The following is a 20,501-nucleotide window of genomic DNA, read 5'->3' as shown; positions in this document are numbered from 1 at the left end:
CGCTGTATGGCCGATGTAGCTGATATAGCTTGTGTCAGTTGCCGGTTTGCATTCAGTTGCTATTTCGCAATACCATTGACAACAGCTAACAATTGAGAGAGAAATCAATGTTTTTTGTACTAGTGTTCAATTACAGTTGTTTGAAGGCTGATCAGAAGGACTTTAATGTTTTATGATAAGCTTTGTGATAATTTTTATATTTTATTTGTTAAAGTTATTTTTTGTTTCATGCTCACTTATCAGATGAGGTTTTTCGGGGTTTCGCTGAAAACTTGTAACTTCCAAACGTGAAGTCACTTGAAACCTCACCTTTTAGCTGTGCACTCAAACAAGCTCGATATTTATCAATTCTGTCATTTTTTTTATTGATTTTTATTATGAAAATTAACACTGACTAGGCAAATTTTATTTTCAGACACAGATAGGAAATTTGCTAAATTCCTGCCAATTATTAACACTAGTTTTCAATTAAAATGCCACCCTTCGACGATTACACCTCCCCGCCCGTGACGGTGGCCACCTCCAACGCAGGCAGAAACAACTCTGACTTCTCGTCTTTATCTTTTCCCGTGGTGGACCACGGCAGTAGGAGCAGGGCGACCCCGACGTCCCTGCAGGTAACCAGGAATTCCCCCAACATGAGAACGCCCAGTCCCAGGCACTCGCCGTTGAAAACTGCTACCAACAGCTGTTAGTTTGATTTTTTATAAAAATAAAACTACTAGCTATATTTTATTCAAAATAACTTTCAGATGTGTAGTTTTAACAATAAATTTAATTCAAGTTAATTTAAAAACGTTAGTTTTTTTGAAAAAAAAGTAAAATGACAACTTAAATTTTTACTAAGGTAGCTTTTAATTAAGTTTTACTTAAAAATTACTGTTAGTATGGGTAATTTTAACAGTAGAATCAATTTTACTTAAAATAGCTTAATTTATTTGAAAAAAAGCAATGTAACAATTTTAGTTTTCAATAAAGTAGCTTATAGTTAAATCTTAAAAATAAGTGAAAAAAAAATTCACACTAATGTAGTCGTATGAAAAGATTTGTTTAAAGTGGATATTGTACAATAGGCAAAAATAAACTGCTCTAAATAACTTTGTTTGAAATTTTTTATAACAATAAAAACCAACTGAATAGGAATTTTGCTCAATTTAGCTCATTTAAATTCATTGTTTGTTATGAATTATAAGTATAGTTATTTTTTAAATATATTTTAGTGTGGTTTGTTTTCTATTTTTATTTGTACTTGTATTTAAAAAGTGTGTTGTCATGAAATTAAACTTTTAAACTCTTGAATTTATTTGTACATTGTTATTTAAGCAAATATAAAAAGTTGAGCAACATTTTCTCTGTGAGCGCATATGGCAATGTGGGAGAAAAAAAATTCCACTGTAATATTTGCATAGAAAAATATTTCACAATGAGCAGTTTTACAATTTATATGCTCGATTTCCATTCTATTGACACATGCTCTGCTTGGTTTGATCAAAATTATCTTAATGGAAAAAATTAATAAAGTGAAAGTAAATCTATCAGCATGTAATTAAATTGCAATTAATTTAAATGATCAGCTGAGTTCAATGGATTTTAATTTATTTGGTAAGCCCACACTCAAAAAGCTGCTTTGAAGTAATTGTATGAGCAATATTTAATTATAGTGTACATGTCATTCTACTTGTTTAGCTACTGTAAACAATGTTGTAACAATTAAATAATCATTAAATGCATTATCTGGCAATATCAATTTAACTTTTATTAAAATAATATTTAAGCTGCGAACGTTTAAAAGTTTTGTAATCATTAAAAAACCTGCTGAAAATTAAGTTGAATTTAATGTATCAATTTCGAGTAAAGTTAATGAAGCCTGGTGTTTTTAAACGGTTGAATTGCTCCTTAATTGCTCACTTTATCATTTGAGACTTGTAACATAAGGCAGCAAATTGAATTATCACTCTGTTTTCTTGAAAGCGCACTTGAAGTTAAAAGGTTTAAGTGATAATGGCTTTAGAGTTGTTCTATCCAAAACAGTAATGGTTTTGATACAAAAGGAAAAATTCACATATGTTTTGTTTATGTTTAAAATCTAAACAAGTTGTGCTTAAAAGTTGAATTTTCAACAATTTGAAAACAATGAAAATTGTGTTAAACTTCGCAAAGTGATTGCAAGGCTAGCTGTGCAGTGACTAATTGCATTTTGTTAGCACAGAATAAGACGCGCTTCAACACAACATTTATCTTACAACGCTTATAAGCGCTTTTCCTGTCTAACGCATTGCATCATTTTTCAAGTGTTTTGCTCAAAAAAAAAAAAACTCCTTTTTTGCCTTGTTTGGGCAATGAGCAATTTTTTTTTTTTAAATTTTACTTGTTTTGTCAATTTCTGTGAAAAAGTTGAGTTTTTGTAAACACGTGGCACTTACCTGTACTAAATGTTTTGGGCTGAAATTTCAGATTTTCATGTAAATATAGTCAGTTCTCTGAAAATTGAGAGCTTAAAACGTTGTAAACACGCAGTAATTAGGCTTTATTTTTTCTTACAAGCAAACTGTGTAATAAACTGTACAAGATACTCAACATTTTTTTTATTTTAACAGCCAAAGAAAACTCATCGAGAAATTTGACAGAGTTCGACCCTCAAGCGACTTTGAGCTCACAAAACTTCCAGTCGCCACACAAAAAACAGTTCTACGACGATTTTGAATTCGATGAATCTTGTTAGTTTTTAAAAAATTGTTATCATCATTTGATATTTAAAAATAAATTTTCAGCACAATACTAAGTATACATCAAGTTCTTACTGCTTAAAATCCCTAAAAACTTTGATTTTATTTGAAATTAGTTGAAAACAAGTCGAGTGTTTCAATTTGAAACTTGTCCCCAGTTGAGTTACAAGTAATCAACAGGTTCTTGCAAAATTTTTTCTTATCGATTTTTCTCAATGTGCAGGTGCTCACCACAGTGGCTTGTGTTTGTTTTGCAAATCCCTCCTTCGCTTTTGTGCAGGAAAAATTAATTTTCTTGTTTTTTCAAAGATTTTTCTGCTTGTGTCAGCAGTAAAATTCTCTTTTGAAACTCCTTTCGGTCGTAAAAAGCTAAAAAGCTTGTTTTTGTTTGTAAATTTTATTTTTACAGCTAATTTTGTATAATTGAATTCTTAAATTAACCAAAGGGTGAGAAACTTAGGTCGCTTGAAAAGTTTAATAAAAAGTTTCAATGAATAAGAACAAATTAAATAACCTCACACAAATGAGTGGCAATCATGTATTACTAACGCGCAATTTTCCACGGAATTTTCCATCAACTCTCTAAGTTGTGTAAGAGTCGTTACCTGCAGCTCAGTCTTATGACTAAGGGCTTATAAGCTGCTTTTAACTGAAAAGTTTAAATCCGTGCATGCATTAAAAACTTTATTTTAATCGTCTTTTTGCTGCCCACATGCCCTCATTTTATATTAAAGCTTTGTTTTCGTTTTTAAGTCGTTAAGTTGTTTTTCTTTCTTCGCTTTGCTTATTTTTCTGCTGGCCGAAACGCAAACATTAAAACTTTTCATTGCAGCAGTGAAAAGACTTATTTAATTAATTAAAAGCGGTTGAATTTCGTAATTTAATTGCGGCCAATAAAAAAAGTGACCTCCCGTTGCCTTCAAATTTGCAAATTAAATTCGAGCAATTATCTTGTGTGTTAAAAACAAACGAACAATTAAATCTGCTTTCGCCCGCGCGTAATTCATTTAAATTAAATTAATTTCGCTGATTAATTTTTCTAAATAACACGTGTCCATCACAAGCTTACGTCTATTTATACTCAATCCTATTAAGATTAAATTAAAAAACATTGAAACAACAACCCGTGACTTCGCGAAAACTTATGAAATGTGTTGTCAATGTATTTATAGAAGAAGAAAAAGATGTCAAACAGTTAACATTGTGTTGAAAATTTTCGTGTAAGCACGAGCACATCCTTGTGCAAGTGTACAAGGAAACAATTCAACCGTGACCGCAAGAGACAACGCCAATTTTTTTAAATTTCGTTCTTTTCCAGGTTGCGTGCGTGCGCTCGATGGTTTCCATGGCGATAAATTGCCCGTTTCGAGCGCTTTTTAATCAGCGTTTGCTCAATAGGTCAAGTGTTTTTCGAATGAACAACAAATTAGAAAAGCTTGTGTGTAAGTGCGCATTCAAGTTAAAATAAAAGCGCAGTTGAAGGAACAAATCCGTTTTAATCCTATTATTCACCGCTGTTCTAAATCAACACTCGCCGAATAAAAATTAAACGGGCTAAAAAAAGCAGTAAATTAAAATGAATTGGTTTGTGCTAAAAATAAGCAATAAATTAAATTGTGCAGAAAAGTTTAAGAAATAAAAATCCACCTCGCAAGCGAAATTTCCCGGCTCGCACAGAAAACCAGCGAGTCTGACTCACAACTGTGATTGACTTCGGCGCAAATAAGAAAGGGGAGTTTTTGCGAGATTGCAGCTAAAATGTGTGCAATCGCTCTGCGCAGGTTCTCAAATTAAATTCGAGCGTTGATAACCTTTTCAATTCAGAACAAGGGTTGGAAGTTCGCTCAAATCTAATTAGCTGTCGAATGTGTGTGTGTTTGCTGCCTAACAATTTCTTTTGGTTTTTCTTTTCTCTAACGACGTCGACCTTTCGGTTTAATTAGATTAGAAGGGCTCTTAAGAATCGTTTTTCTCGCTCTTAATTTTTCATATAATTTTTTATTCTTTTCCTAACTACACATCTGCAACATTGCAGCTAATCGATTCTGTGCAACAGAAATGATGAGTTTTAAATCGCTTTTATTGCATTAACATAAGTATTAAAAAAAATCGATTTTGCTTTCAAATCAATTATATGAAGAGGGTTGAAAAGCCAACAATTGTTATAAATTCGTAAAAAGGTTTACAACATATGTCTTAATAAAACTTCGCGGTTATAAACAGATAAGAAAGAGGTTATTGATTGCAAACTTTCTCTTTTTTATCAGCGCATTTCAGTTCGCCTGAACTCTCTTATCTGTTTGCTCAATTCTCAAGAGGTTCGAATAAACTCAGCTTGCTCGATCTATCTTGCTTTAAAACCAGACCACGCTTTAAACACTGAACACATGAAAGATTTAAACTGACGCCTGTCTGCTGCGTTTGCGCTTTCTATTCATGAAAAATTTTCATATTTTTCATTGTTATGTGTATTGTCAGGTGCCAGTTTTCTTTACATCCATTGTGTTTTTGTCTGAAAAGAAAGCGATTACATTGCCGATATTCTTTATTTTCTAACACGCCGGATTTTTAAACACAAAAAAGCTACACTGTTGCTTTTTGTTGTTCCACAACATGAAAAATAATGTAAAAAATTAAATTTATCTTGTTTTTCTGACCATAACATGTTGACAGGAAAATTTCAAATTTTCATTCGAGCATTTTACACATTCTAATGTACACATGTTGAATTAGTTTTCATATAATGTTTTATTTATCCGTCATCTATCAAAATTTCCAACTGTCGGTGCCAGCCATCAAAAAAAAGTAGGTTACGCAACAAATTTTCAAATTTTTTCAAACTTCTCATTCTCCCTTCAGGCGGCGAGTGTGAAATTTTAATACCAAACATTCCCACACATTTCAGCGTGAAAAGCGCAAATTTCTAATCAAAAACATGTCGACCTTTTTTCACGAGAATTCTTGTTATGCGTTGCGTCAAACGAAAAAAAATACAGAAAAATTCGCAACAAAAACAAACGAGAAGTCAATAACTTGAATTTTTTCTGTCACAAAAGTTTTTCTCGCAACATATGTTCGCCTTTCTCACAAGCATTTGTGCTTCTTAAGAATATAATTCGATTACGGTTCTCATGCTCTTGTTAATATTGACTTGTTGCGGCAACATTCACTTTTTTCTGACATATTTTTAATTTTGCAGCGATATTCGCCGAGATCGAGTCGAGCAGCGAAACGCAGCAGCGTTCGAATTTCGAAAGGAGCCCGATGAGGCCTCACAGAAGTCATGGCGCAGGTTTTTTAATTAAATCAATAATTTTAAGATGTTTTTATGCAATTACTGATGTTATTTATAAATTTTGAATGGTAGAATTCTGTTAAAAATTGAACCAAGCTGTTGCAAAGTTTGACGTCAGTTAATTTTTGCAGTATTACTTTTTTTTTTTAATTATTAATATTTTTTTATCAGGTTGCGTTCACTCTAGGCAGATAGTGTCGAGGCGTTGCATCCACAGAAACGGAAATTCAATTCACAACAGAAATCATCAAATATCGAGCAAATCACTGCCCCTGAAAATACAAGCGCAAGGTTTTAATTTAATACATCTACTAATAAAAATAAAATTAGAAAGTTTTTTTTCTATAATATCTATATGGTTTTATATAGTTTCCTCTAAAAATACAATTACAAAGTTTTACAGCCATTATTTATCACAAAGAAAGTATAAGACTTTATGCAGCAACCTGTCTGAAAACTATCACAATATTTTATACCAACCAATTCTTTTATTACTGATTTTTTATTAGGTTTTATTGCAACCACCTCCCAAATTGCAAGGCGAAATTTCATTGTGGAAAATTGCTTTTTCATTAAAACTCTCGCGAGCTGTGCGGTGTGTAAATAATAACAACCATTACGCAATTTTTAAGCCATTTCGCTCGTGCTAACACAATTACACGCACAACAAGCCGTAAAAGTCATAGGAGACCACCCAAAAGCGAAAACCCGTAAACTACGTTTGCTTTCGACCATCTCGAGTGCCGTTTTCTACTTGTAACGACAGCACCCCCCTTGAAACAATGCCGGTGCAAATTTGAAGACCCGAGAAAAAAGGCCTTTTGTTCGAAATCCCCACTCGACTGAACGGCTAAGCCTCAGTCGAAAAGCTGAAGAAAAAACAATCGAAAAGTTGAAACAATGGTTTTTTTTTCTAAATTGAAAATTTGAAGTCTGCTTCTGCTCAATGAGTCAGTTTGTGTCTCGAGCAACGCAAACCGCAATTTTGTCTGCTCTTAAACCGTGCCTAATCTGCACTTATCAATCAGCTTGAAGCTGTAAAATTTTTCAATTGTGTTTTCTATCACACAGCGAAAAAGTACTAAAATTAATCTAAGCTGAACGTAAAAATAATTTTAAACGTAATTTTTTTTTTTTTGAAAATTGTTCATGTCAGCCGATTTGAATAAAAACTGCCTGAAAATATTTAAAAGTAAAAAGGTTTTAAATAAAACTCGGATAAGTAAGAAAATTTCCCATACATTTTATTTTATTTCTATTCAACTCAAATGAAATATTAAATACTTATTCCGTGTTTGATTGTTTTATTTTCGCGAAACAGTCTCATGATGTGGAAGTTTTCATTGAAGAAAAAATTAAATTTTAAAAATACTGATAAATAACCACAAAATAAATAAACTTCTTCCTTGTGCAATTGCATTCACAACTGAAATGAACTCAAATTACGAAAATTAAAACAAGGAAGCAACTAATATAACTTCCTTTTCAAAAATACTCTCTGAAGTTTATTTGTTACCTTTTGTCTACTGATTGCTTTCTTTGTTTTTGAAATAAATTGTTGGCAACAGCCTTAAACATAAACAAAGAAATTCGCCTTAAAACTTAGTTATGAACGTTTTCTTATAATATTATCCTTTAACACTTATTTTACAAATATTTTAACATAATAATAAAACCTCAGGTGCTAACAACAGCTTGGTTGTCAACGGCAACGGTGCCAACCCCAACACCCGCCCCAACTCGACGAGGTCGCAGGCGGTGGCAATCTCGTCGAAATCCCAAAAGTCCTCGGTTCAGTCGCACAACGTTTCCTCCTCCTTCGTCCAACCTTCCACCTACACCAACTGCGAATGCTTCAACAACGAGAAGAAGGAAAAAAGCGTCAGGGTTCCCGATAATGTAAGTTTATATATATGTTTTTATAGTTGTATATATATGTTTGTAATAAAAGGTTGTTATTTAAACTTGAACACCTTCTACTGAGTCCACTTGAAAGGCTTTAAATAATTTATTAAAAAAATAAGATTTTAAAAATACTGGTACATATGTTTCATATGACTAGACGCCTTAATCATTAGCCAGTTTGTACATATATTTATATATATATATATGCATTCAAGCTTTAATGAGTAAAAAACTAGAATGATATAATTAAACTTTAATAAATAACACATTGAACTAGTTTTTGCAAACTAAAAGTAAGTTTGTTTTAATTAAAAATTGAGTACAAATTTTATCTAATTAGCAGGAAGTGTTTAGCAGCGTGATCCAAAATAAAAAGCACGACAATGTTTATTGTAAAACAAAAATAATCTTATTACGCTTTAGATAATCTTATTTTAGTAAACTCAATTCATCGTTCAGAATTGGTCATTGTTGCAATTATCTTGTAAATTGTAACGTTTTTGTGATTTCTCCAATTTCGCTCATGGTCATTATGTACATTCGGGAAAAATATTTTTCAACTAAAAGAAATCATGGCTCATTTAACAAACATTAAAACCCAATCAGGATTAATTTCGCTTTTATTTCGGCACGAAGCAGTTTCAGCTTTCTGCAAAAACAGCTGCTGGTAGTCTCTGTAAAAGTTTCTTCCTGTTTTCGGGTGATCGATTGCACAAACGTGTCGCCGCAAAGTCAAGTTAAAATCGCTTTTATCGAGATTGCAAGCGTAGAGTTTCAACTTTTTTTTCTAAATAAATTTTTCAAAAAAGTTGCAAGGGAGTTTTTAGGGTGCTAAGTCAAGTTAAAATCAGCAAAAATCGCTTTTTCCTAATAGTTTTTCATATAATTTTAGAATAAAACTTGTCGAAAAAATTTGTGAGGGGATTTTTGTTTAGAATTTTTAGGGTTCTTTTTAAACTAAGTTTTAGTAAAACATTAACTTTAAATATTTCGCAATTGCAAGTTTATACCGCTGTGCAAATAAAAAAATACAAAATAATTTTTATTTTATCAGTAAAGTAATAAAAGTGATGTATTTTTAGCTTCAATGCTTCTGCTGATTTATTCAGGCTTTAGCAAGTGTAAGCTTACAGCAATTATATACAAAATTATATTAAACATTGGCTTGTAGGGAAGATTTTCATAACTGTTTTCACCTCTAACCTTCTTAAAATAATTTAAAACTGATAAGTCTGATCCGCTTTAACAATTTCATCTTTCCCACAAACAACATGAATGTTGCACTATAAACAAGTCTCTAAAAATTCTACTTTTGTTTGTAAAGTTTCTAGATGTTTTATTAAAGCGTTAAAACAGTTGTAAACAAACTTTAAAAACATTTGTTTTTTTATACAATAAACATTTGTCTCTGCAGTTTGCACAGAGAGCTTTGACGTTTGCCAGTTTAAAAATCAATTCGCAATGCCAGATTTATTACTGCTCATGTATTTGCCATTCTGCTGCAATTCAGACACTCAATAGCTCATTGCCCCCTCAATAACTCTCAACAGTTTCCAGCTGCGAGCCATTCTCGTTTCGAATAAGAATTAAACGTTTTAACGATAAGCACTCGGGGGGCACTTGGAAGTATAAGGAGAAGTTTCAGTCTGTCAATAACACGTCGTAGTGTGGAAGTGTTGCAATTAAGGAAGCCGACTCGGCTAATTAGATCGTCGCAAAACAATAAAATCAGCCGATTAAAACGTTCTGAAATAATAAATTTGGCCAAATAAATCGTTGCGAAACACCCACGTTGAACACGGCTTCAAAAGTTGAAACGAATTTTCAAACGTTCAAACGAATCGAGATTCAGCAGAAAAATTCAAACTGCCACGTCTCAGCTTTCCATGAAACTTCGAGAAAATCGAAAACTCGAGAGAATTTTCTCAAAGCGGCGATTTTTCCATCCGAGAGAGAAAAATCGGCTGCCGGCTTTCGAAAAAGAAAAGAAAATAATTTCGCAATCGGTCGGCTGCCGAAAAAAACCGGCTTTTTTGAAATGAGGAAAGTAAGTAAGAGGGAGAGGCAAATTATCTTTTTATTATCGACCTGATTTGCGGCCGCTTTCTAAATTTAAAAACAAGAAAACAGGCTGCGGCCTTGCGTTTTTGTTTTAATTCCTGTTGTTTTTGTTAACTCTCATGTGAATTTAATATCTCATGACCTTTCTCTCAGTGCGGTAAACTTTCAACAGCGCTTGTTTCATTGTTATTAATTGCGCACTCTGTTTTCATAAAAAGCATAAAAGGTCGTTTCACCGCGATGAACTGAAAAAGTTTTTTATTAACCTGTACTTTTTTGAAAACAACTGAATGAAAAAGCTCATGTGATTTAATTTTAAAACTCCGCAATAAACTAAAAAAATTGTTCTTCTTTTGTATTGAACTAAACATATTTTAAAATAATTAACAAAAAAATCTATTGTGATTCAAATGCCATTTTCTCAACAAGTGCCTTCGTGGTAAAAATTTTCAATAAACTTGATTGACAAGCGGCCGACTGCAGAAAATTTTCGCGAAATTGACATTTAAATGTGAACTTTTATATGCGCGGCACGTACTTTGCCGACGTGGAAAACATCGTCCGTACACAGATGTGCGTTTGTGCTGAATTATTAATAAAAGTTAAGTTTTATTTGCAAGATGTTGTCACGTTCTTACTGAATGTTAAATTTTGCCTGATTTCAAAACTTTATGTGTATTGGATATGTTTAGAACTGTTATAAAAAAATCTGTTTTAAATAAAACGAAAGTTGATCAAAACTCACTTTATCCCAAGCTTCAGTTTTAAATCAACTGGATATTAATTCGCGCCTCAATCAGCTCAAGTTTCGAAATTTCGAGTGGAAAATTCCTAAAACTTTCAAATTTCTTCATAAAATATAATAAACTCGGCGGGGTTCACTGTGGTTCGATTTGATTAAGTTGGCGCGCCTCTAAAAACAGCATATGCTTTTGCGAAAGTTGCCAACAACTTGCCGGCTACGTTGCGCAACTTGATCACGTAGCAACCGAACCCGCGCACCTCGGTCGCCATGGAAATTAGAAAAATCCTCCTCCGGGAAAAAATTGAGCCAATCGCCTTTCGCGCTTTGAAGCAAATTTTTTGGCCGGCGTTCAAGCTGAGTTGGAAATTTCGCAAGTTTTTCTATTTTTAGCGCAAATTACCAACACAACTCCCTTTTGTCTTTTTTATGGTCTTTTCCATTCAAAACTGTGTTTGCACAAGATTACGTCACCTTTAAAAAAAAATTTTCCACATAAAAAGTCAGTTTTTCCAGACTTTACAAAACACAAAGCTCCGTTTTTCATCTGCTGCACAAAATAATCACTCAGCGACAGAAGGTTTCATAATTTTCAAAATCTTTTAAAATGTTGTTTTAATCCCCTTAAACTTTTCAATCCTTCGCTTACAGTTGAGGTAAACACGCTACGCTCGCGCGAGCCTCAAAAAAATTGAAAAGTTTGTTTAAATATTTATTCAAGATATAATCTCTCTCTCTCAGTTTGTTTGGCAAATACGAAATTATCTTTTCGCGCATCAACGCACTCGGCTTTTATTTTTACTTTTAAAAGTTTTATTTTTAGTTTTTTAAATTTTGTACTTATGTATTTCCAATGTACTTAACTGGGAAAATGAAATAAAAAAAGTGTTTAAATTAAATAAGTCTTTTTTAATACTATTTTGTTAATTGAAACAAATCAAATAGTTTTATTTTTAAAATCAGACACAGATATAATTAAAAAATATTTTTTTCAACCAAATTTTTTCTCATTACAGATTCCGCCGCCGGACCAGATGTTCACGGTGATCCAGGAGCTCAACAGGCAGACTTACGAGAGCAAGAGCGAGCTCATATTCGGGGAACTCCCCTCCAGAACCAACCAAACGATTCGCCACGACGACGGAGAATTGCTCCTCGACGACTACGAGAGGGGAATCACCTCGTTCGCGACCAGGCGCGTTGCCATGGACGCAAATATGAAGAGGGCTGACAATTTCTCGGGGTTGAACTTTTCCTTCTGCGGGTCGCTGAGCCAAACGACCAACAACAGGTAGTTGTGACGTCACAATACGAAGAGGATTTCTCTTGAAATTCGATAGCCAAGCTTTTATTTTTTTTTCAAAATAGCTATTTATATGAATGTTTTTTTTTTCATAATCAATTCGTACGTTCGTCAGTGTTTTCTATGATAAATATATATTAATTGTATAATTTTTATTAAAAGGTACTACATTGTAATCTCTCGAAGCTATAAGTTTTATATTAATACATATTTTAATTTATTTATTTTTCAAATAGCATATACATGAACGCTGTCTTTTATTTTCTAGATAATTATATTCCCTTTTTTCTGTACACATCTATATATATATATACAAATTAAATTATTAACGTTGTTCTGTAGCAGCCAAATATGAAATACGTAGCAGTGATTTTCTGGTATATTTTCAAAAACTTTGCCCGAATGCCTGTAGTTTATTTATTTTGTTAAGTTAGTTTAAGTAAAAGAATTGATCATGATATAGTAGACGGTATCCGTATAAAAAAATATTTCTAACAAGTTTATTAAGTTAAGTTGGGTTGTCGAGAAGGTTTTTATTTTAAAGTTAATGTTAGTTCTTCCTGGGTAAATTTGCTTTAAAACGCAAACAATTGTAGCTTTCCTTTTTAATTTTATTTATATTTCCAGTTTTGTTAAATCCCAGATTCGTATGCGTAGTCGTTAAGTTGTAGTTTTTCCATTTATCTTCACATTAAGTTAGTTTATAAGTTAGTTTTGTTACGAAGGCCTTTGATTGGTTGATATTTCGGTTGAGCGTTAAAATGGGGCGTTTCTATTGGTTAATTTCCGCAGTTGGTATTTTCAATTAATTTTCAAGTTAATGGGTTAATAGTTGTTCCGTTTTAATTTAAATCTTTTTCTTAATTAGTTCATTTAATTTTATTACAAATGGTTACCGAGTTACTGTTAAAGTTTTAATTAGTTATTTTAAGATAATAAGGCATTTCTATTGTAATTCAGCATTGTTTTAATTTCCCTTTACATTACTTTCTTCTTTTCTCACATTACAGTTAGTTTCAATTACTTTGTTTTTTCAATTTTTGATACAATTTAAAATCAAACAAAAAAAAGTGCATTTAGTTTTTGTTTTATAAATTCCATTAATTTCATTTTTCTTTGATTCTCTTGATTTCGACGTATGTCTAAAAACGTTTGGACATTTTTCTATTTTTAGACACAAAAAGCTACGTATTTTTCTTTTGAAAATATTCAATTGTTTTCAGTTCCCTTTTTATTACTTTTTTGTTTGTTTTTCCTTTTTTATTTTATTGAGTATGCACTTGTACAAGTAAAAACTTGAAAAGTTTATTTTTCTTGCTTACAAAGGAAACTACACTCCTTGAATTTTTTATTTATAAACTTCAGTTTATACATGTCTCGATTTCTTTGTTTTCTTTAAAAGTTTTTTTATTGTTTTTGTTACTTTTTATTATAAATTCGTTATTAGACAATAAAATATGATAGAAAAATAAAACAAATTTGTATTTTGTGTATGATGTAGTTAATATAAATAAATAAAATATTATTGTTCATAAATAAACAAACAGTTATAAGTAAAAGTTTAGAAAATTAAGTATAAAAGTTTGAAGAAAAGAGAAAATTTTTAAAAGTGAAAAATATTAAGACAATGATAATCCAAGCAAGATGAAACATAAATTAATTAGTAAATATTATTAAGTACAACAAACTTGGCAGTCAGTAATATTTATAAATCATTACATATAATTGCAATTAAATATTGTCAGGACCATTTAAAATTTAAATTTATTAAAAACAGTCTGTGTTGAAGTGAGTTCAAATACAGTTTCAAAAATTTTAAAGAACTTATAAAAAAGTTTGAATTATGTTTATAAAAGTTACAGCAATTTAGTTGAGCATAAAAACATGTAATAAAAACACAAACCTATATGCAAATGTGGCAGCTAATAATCTATTAGCACTAAATTAATTTTATATTAACTAAATTGAAATTTAAGCCTCTCAAAATCCAATTAATTAAAAAGTTAATAAAATTTTTTGAAAACCCGATTTTAATCTCAAATGTAGCGAATTCTTCTATGCAAATTCATATTGTACACGTTTTAACTGATTTATCAGTTATACCAGTTTGTTTTGAAAATAATTCGTGATTCGATTTAGTTACAAATTTGTTATTTTTATTTAAGATTTGTTGTTTTAAAGTTTTTTGCAAAATAAAGTGGATATTAGTAATTCAGTTTGCAGATTATGAAAAATCACTTTTAAACATGAGAATTTATGTAAATTTTAACTTTGTTAAAATTCAAAAATGTAATGTCTGCTATACAGAAGTTTAAATTTTTCTTTGTTAACATAAAACTTATATATATATACAGATATGTAAAAGTATTTTGAAAATATCTGAAATAAAAAATTTAGTCAAGTTGAATTAAAATACAAGAAGTTTTTAGAAAATAGTTTTATTCATAAGTTTTGAAAAAATTATTTGTTGAACATATTTCAAAATAAAACCTTAAAGTTTGTATTGCTATAAAATGAATTTAAATTTATTATCATATTAATAGTTGTTAAAAAAAAGTTACAAAATAAAACAGTTTAAGTTTGCCATTAACCTAAAATGAAAATAGTTATATTTATAATTGTTTAGAAAACCAAGCTAGTCATTACTAAGTTGCTTGATAGTGGAAAGTTTTATGTAAAAACTTAAACTTTTAACTAAACGCATGCTAAGCGTAAACATTTTTCCACGAATAGTAACACAAATTTATGTTTTATTTTGAACCATTTGCATTTACTTTTTTTTACACTAAATGAACATAAAAAATTAGAAACTTGCCTCAAATGCCCTTAAAATTAAAATGAAAAAGTTTGAATATACCTTAAACTCCTTTTCTTTCAAGTTCTACAAAATTGTAAAACTAAAACTTATAAGCCACATAACTTAAAAAATAGCTTATTTTAGACAAAAATAGCGACTAAGCTATATCTTTGAAAAAAAATCTGCACAAAACAGATTTTTTCTTACATTTTTTGCTGACGTTACAAGAAATTATTTAAAATAACTTTCTTTAGTAACTAAGATTTAAAAACGTTTGATAAAAAATTGTTCAAACAAAAAGTTCAAACAAATTTTCCAAATTTTTGGTTAAGCTTATTAGCAAAGTTAAAAGTGAAATAGTTACCATAAATATTTCTTGCTGACCGCAAAAACGTAAAACTTAGCATTGAATTCGCAAAAACAAAACTTTGAAGCCAGTTTTGGATATGACAACTTTAAAATTTCGCAATTTAACATGAAAACAAGTTGTATAACCTTATCTTGTTTTCCTCGTTCGAAAACAAAACTGCCCACTGTGTTAAAATCGATAAACCTTCAAATCATTTCTTATCGGGCGAAAAGTTTTAGCAGCTTTCTGAAAACAAAGAAAGAGCTTGTACTTTAAAGTGCTGGTACGTTTCGTGTTGTTTTGATATTTTCGTGTTGATGTTTGTTTCTTCTTTAGCATCTGTTCGTGTTTTGAAGTTCGACCTTCAGATTATGGGGCTGTTGTGCAAATAAAAACAAAAAGAAAACTTTTCTTTTTGCTGTTTGTTTTATTTTTTGTTTTTCGGGTGTTTGTGCGTTCAAAATGTACCGTTAAATAGTTTTAGAAATTTAAAAAAAAATTCAGAATAAGAAAAAAATATTTATTCATACTAAACTTCACAATAGTTGTAAATTTTGTTTTAAAAAAATAAATAATATAATGTTCTGTTTTACAACTTCTAAAAAAGTTTTTACTGTTAACTTTATTTTTTATAAATAGTAAAAGTAGTAAAAGTTGTATAGTAAGTACAAGCTTTCTTTTCATTCAATATACAAATAGTTATATATTAAAAATACTAACGAAAATCTATAACGACAACAAAAAAAACTTAAATAAAATTGAACTAGTTTATAAGGTCAATAAAACCTACTTTTACTAAATAGATTATATAAGTGTGATCTGATCAAACCATTTTTAAATGACAATTTTGTTTACGTTTTATAATCTAAATCAGCATATCAAATCAGTTTTTATGCACAAACTTTATATTAAAACATATAACTGATTTTGAAATTTAGCTACATGCAATTGGCTATAAGTTTTCTGGCTATAATTTTTAAAAGATTATATATTTTCTACAAACAAACTGTTGTTATAAATTATCTTAATTAAAAAACACGAAACAACTAAAATAATTATAGTATCAGAAATAAATGTTTTTTATTTAAAAAACCTTAAATAAAAATAGTTTTGCTCAATACTTTAGAAAATGTTTCGTATTTCAATGCAAAATTTGTGTGTTTAGAATTTTAATTTATTGTTAAAAAACTTCCTAGGTTTAGTGTTTGTATTAAAACAAAATAGCTGTTTCTTTATGCTAAAGTTTAAATAAATCATAAAAGACAAAGTGAATCATTTTAAAGACTTTTGTTTAACAAATACCGTTATATAATCTTTAGTTTTTTATAAACAGTTATATAATTGTTTTAATAACTTTATTTAAAATAATTTAGCTTTAAGTCATTAATTGAAACATTTTTGTTATTTGTATTATAAACGATTATAATACATTAAAGTATACAGCATTCAATGGTTAAAAAACCGTAGAAAAAAAAATTAGTTCTAAAGTTTAGCTTTATCTAAAATGTTTAGGCTTAATTTACTTGAAACTTATGTTTAGCTTATAAGTTTACAATAAAGATATACTCATTAAGTATATATTGATCAATTTTTTAAAAGTTTTAGCAGTAATACTTTGTAGGTTAATTTATATCCAATATTGTATTATTTTATTTTTAAGCTAAAAAATTTAAATATGTATTCATAAGCTAATAAACTAAAACATAACTAATGTTTTAATAAAATTATTAAAAACGGTAGGTTAAGAAAATAAATTGTGGTTATATAAACACATCAACTCTAGTTCTTTTATTTAGCACAATGAATCATACCTAGATTTCACAGTTTTGATAGGCTTGACAAGTAAAGCTAAACTTGATTTATAGCTAACGTTATGCAATAAGGTTTTTAATAATGGTATTTTACATTAGCAGTAAACAATTTTGTAATATAAGCTTTAATTTAATATTAATTTATACTACTTTGATGTTTTAGACTTGATTATAAATTGATATTTAAATTAGTTTTCTTGACAATTATAAGTATAAAAAAAGTTGAAAAACAACTTAATTTTTGTTTGCAACAATAACATTAAATTTTAATTATTTTTTTAATGAAGATTTTTTTGATAAATTTCAGACATTATAAAAAAATAGTTGTCTAGGTATTGTGTTTTAGCTGTTTTGCTGTTTAATTAAAATAGCTGGTTTCAGATTAAACACATTAAGTTTAAGTTTATCGCCTTTGGAATGATAAAGCATTGAAAAATTTTAATTAAAAACCATAATTTAATCTAAAACCGAAAAATTTTAATTGAAGTTGTTAGTATTTAGCAGCAACATATAGTTTTAGAGCTACGTGTAGGGTAAAAATTGAATTTGCTTGTTAAATATAATATTAATTATTTTTAAACTTTTTTTACCAGATACAAAAATAAATATTTTTTATAAAAGTAAATTATAAACATAATAATGAAACTATCCAACTCAAACAATTATTCACTAAAATATTAATAACCAACCGTTAAACTAGAACAACTTCAAAAGAAAAATTGCTTTTATCATTGGAGTTGACGTGTACAAGGAAACAAACATTAATTATTCCTTCAGAAGATGTAGCGAAATGTAATTATATATTAATAATTAATCTGTTGTTAGGTTTGTACGACATACTTGTTTGTAGTTACATCAACCACCGGTTAGCAATCACAGGAAGACGAAACTGGGACAAAAAAAAAGATTTACGAGTTTCAATTTCCTGCTTTTTGCACGTAACGAGTTTTATGATTTTTTTATTAATATTTTGCCAGCATCGTTTCGGCAGCTGAATTTTACGCATCGCTGGTTACTTATCAATTTCATGGTTTATATGTTGTGAATACTAACAAAAAATCAAAACTAAGAGATAATTTATTTTTAGTAGCTTGTTTGGTTAATTATGTAAATAATAAAAAAGAAACTAAAATAATGAAGATATTTTGTAAAATAAGCTGACTATATAGGTGTTTTAACTAGTTTTACAATGCATTTAATAAAATAAGTAAAGATATTTATTTGACATAGTAATTAGCCTTGCACTTGTAAATTAAAGTTGAAAATTTAATTTATTAAATTGTTTATTAAAGTGGTTCAAATTGTTTGCTACTGAAATAAAGTTAAATGGGATAACAAAGAAAATTGGATCATTATAAAGGCACAAATAACAACTTGAACAAGTGAAAGTCAACTACTGTGCAAACTATATAATGCTAAAATTGCAATATTAAGTTTAACTACTTTCAAACAAAAGATATTTTATTTGACGAGCTATAAAAAGATTGTAATCTCGCTAGCAAGAAAAAGTCGTTGTTTAAAATATAAAAGAAAATGTAATTAAGTCAGATCTACGACTACACTAATGAACTTTCGTAAAGTTTAATGTCAATTTTTATGCTTATAGTTAAAAAAACTATTTTATCATGTTTTTGCAACAAAATGAATAAAGTTGTTTTTTTTTAACAAAATTTTCTTAAATTTTAAACAATTTCAATAACTTTAAAAATCTATAATATCGATAAATTAATTTACGTATTTAAATAAGGTAGAACTTAAACTTTTGAACAACTTGAAAACAGACAACTTTCCACTAAATGCAAAGATTAAAACATTCAAAAGTTGAACATGTTTCATGCCTTAACTTTATGCAGAGAACACAAAACAAAATAATTTTTAATTGTTTCTTATCTGTAGGCAGTTTTACAAGATTACAAGCCGCAAAAATGTTTTGGTAATATGAAACAGTTCTGCACGTCGAAATTTAATTGAATTAAACTGAAACAATCAAGTTATGCAACGAAACACTCCTGTGGACGCTCACAAAACTTCAGCCAATGAAAGCGAGTCTGCTTGGAACTTCCTCCAATGAGATTCGAGTATTTTGAAGGTAAATATTTACAAAGTGAGGCCATTCAAACTGGCTTGAACTTGCTAAATTGACTTTTTGAATTGAATGTAGACGATAAGCTATCAAAAAGTTTGTAAATAGATTGTTTTTAACCGTTTTATCTTGAAAAACTTGTATATTTTTATGGCGTTTTTAAAAATAAAGTTGTAGTGGTTTATTTTTTTATAAGCAGTACCGTTTTTTATGTGTAGTACTTAGAATATGAAGTTAGTTTAACACTTTCAGTGTTTTTTCAATAAATCACTTCCCTTATAAAGTTTTAAATTTTATAGACATTTCAATTATATTCAAATGTTTAAAAATAAAGCTTATTTTTGAAATAGTCGCAACAACTGTTTAAAATGAACATGCATATGCACAGTTTTTTAATTCCTTCAGTCCATTTAAACTTAAAACTAGTAAGTTACGTAAAATATTTTAACGAACTATAATATAGTTAAAATATATATTAAACTCAGTTAAGCTTACGTAATCTAAAACAATAGCTTAGTCATCTCATGATTTTTAAGTTCGTTTTTGGCCTTTCCGCTATATCAAATAACTTATTTTCAATATAATTATACATAAAGTAAAATTGTTTGATGTAAAAAGTAATTTACAAATCATATTTATCGTGACATTCTAGATCGGTAAACTAACACAAAACCAAATGACAATTGCTTAGTGTTTAAAATATATTAATAAACTTTAAGATTATTTTATTTTAGGTTGATATTTTTACAAAAATAAGCTATTGTTCTAAAAACAAAAGTTTTTTGTTACACATAAAATTAATTATTTTACAACTTCGCTTTTACAGCGTCCGGTAAAGTGACCTTTCTATGTGCAAAAATATAAAAGTTTATATAAAAGTGGATGCTCAGCTCTCACAGATTATAGCGACTTTTTGCTCGAGGCCACTTTTGCAAAAAGTTGCATCAAAATGTGCATATACACATGATGAGTTCACGGATTATTGTTTTGTTAAAAAAAAATCTATTAAAACAAGTTTTGGTCATAATACTTTTCTATTTGTAAATCCAGCTCTACATAAATGTATTTTATTTACTGGAACTTAATTACTTTTGTATTTTATTTCAAACATTGTTAACTTTCTACAAGTTTTGGCTTCATGTTATAGTTTGAAACAAAGTAGTTAGATTTTAGTGGACTTTTTACTTACATAATAGTTTTTTAACCTATTTTTCACCAACAGGAAGCAAACATATGCTAAGCTGTTATGCAACTTTTTGCACTTATATAATTGCATTTTTAGACCTTTAACTTATTTTTATAGTTTCTATTTTTGGTAGGCGGGATCTAAAACAATAGAAATAAAACTAGAGAAAAGTTTAAAAAACAAACTTTTGCATTAAACCTTACGCCTATTTTTTTAACTGCTTTAATCTAATTTTGCATAAAA

General features: G+C 29.2%; 1 protein-coding gene across 1 annotated transcript; it reads left to right on the top strand.

The window, feature by feature from the left end:
- Nucleotides 1-422: 422 nt before the first annotated feature.
- Nucleotides 423-12,987, top strand: LOC145834711 (uncharacterized). The gene is made up of 6 exons (XM_082942209.1): nucleotides 423-690; nucleotides 2,598-2,717; nucleotides 5,926-6,018; nucleotides 6,193-6,312; nucleotides 7,703-7,920; nucleotides 11,746-12,987. Exons 1-6 carry the CDS (start codon nucleotides 474-476, stop codon nucleotides 12,022-12,024), a joined length of 1,047 nt encoding a protein of 348 aa, XP_082798335.1. The 5' UTR covers nucleotides 423-473; the 3' UTR covers nucleotides 12,025-12,987.
- Nucleotides 12,988-20,501: the final 7,514 nt, after the last annotated feature.

Source organism: Thalia democratica, chromosome 4 (assembly GCF_965202585.1).
Source record: "Thalia democratica chromosome 4, ktThaDemo2.hap1.1, whole genome shotgun sequence".
Lineage (NCBI taxonomy): Eukaryota > Metazoa > Chordata > Thaliacea > Salpida > Salpidae > Thalia > Thalia democratica.
This window is presented reverse-complemented; position numbering and strand designations above follow the sequence as displayed.

Bases quoted from the DNA above. Each gene is read 5' to 3' on its own strand.
- LOC145834711 (XM_082942209.1), top strand. From the start codon at position 474: ATGCCACCCTTCGACGATTACACCTCCCCGCCCGTGACGGTGGCCACC. The intron at 2,718-5,925 runs GTTAGTTTTTAA...TTAATTTTGCAG, and splicing joins TTTTGAATTCGATGAATCTT to CGATATTCGCCGAGATCGAG. The intron at 6,313-7,702 runs GTTTTAATTTAA...ATAAAACCTCAG, and splicing joins CCTGAAAATACAAGCGCAAG to GTGCTAACAACAGCTTGGTT.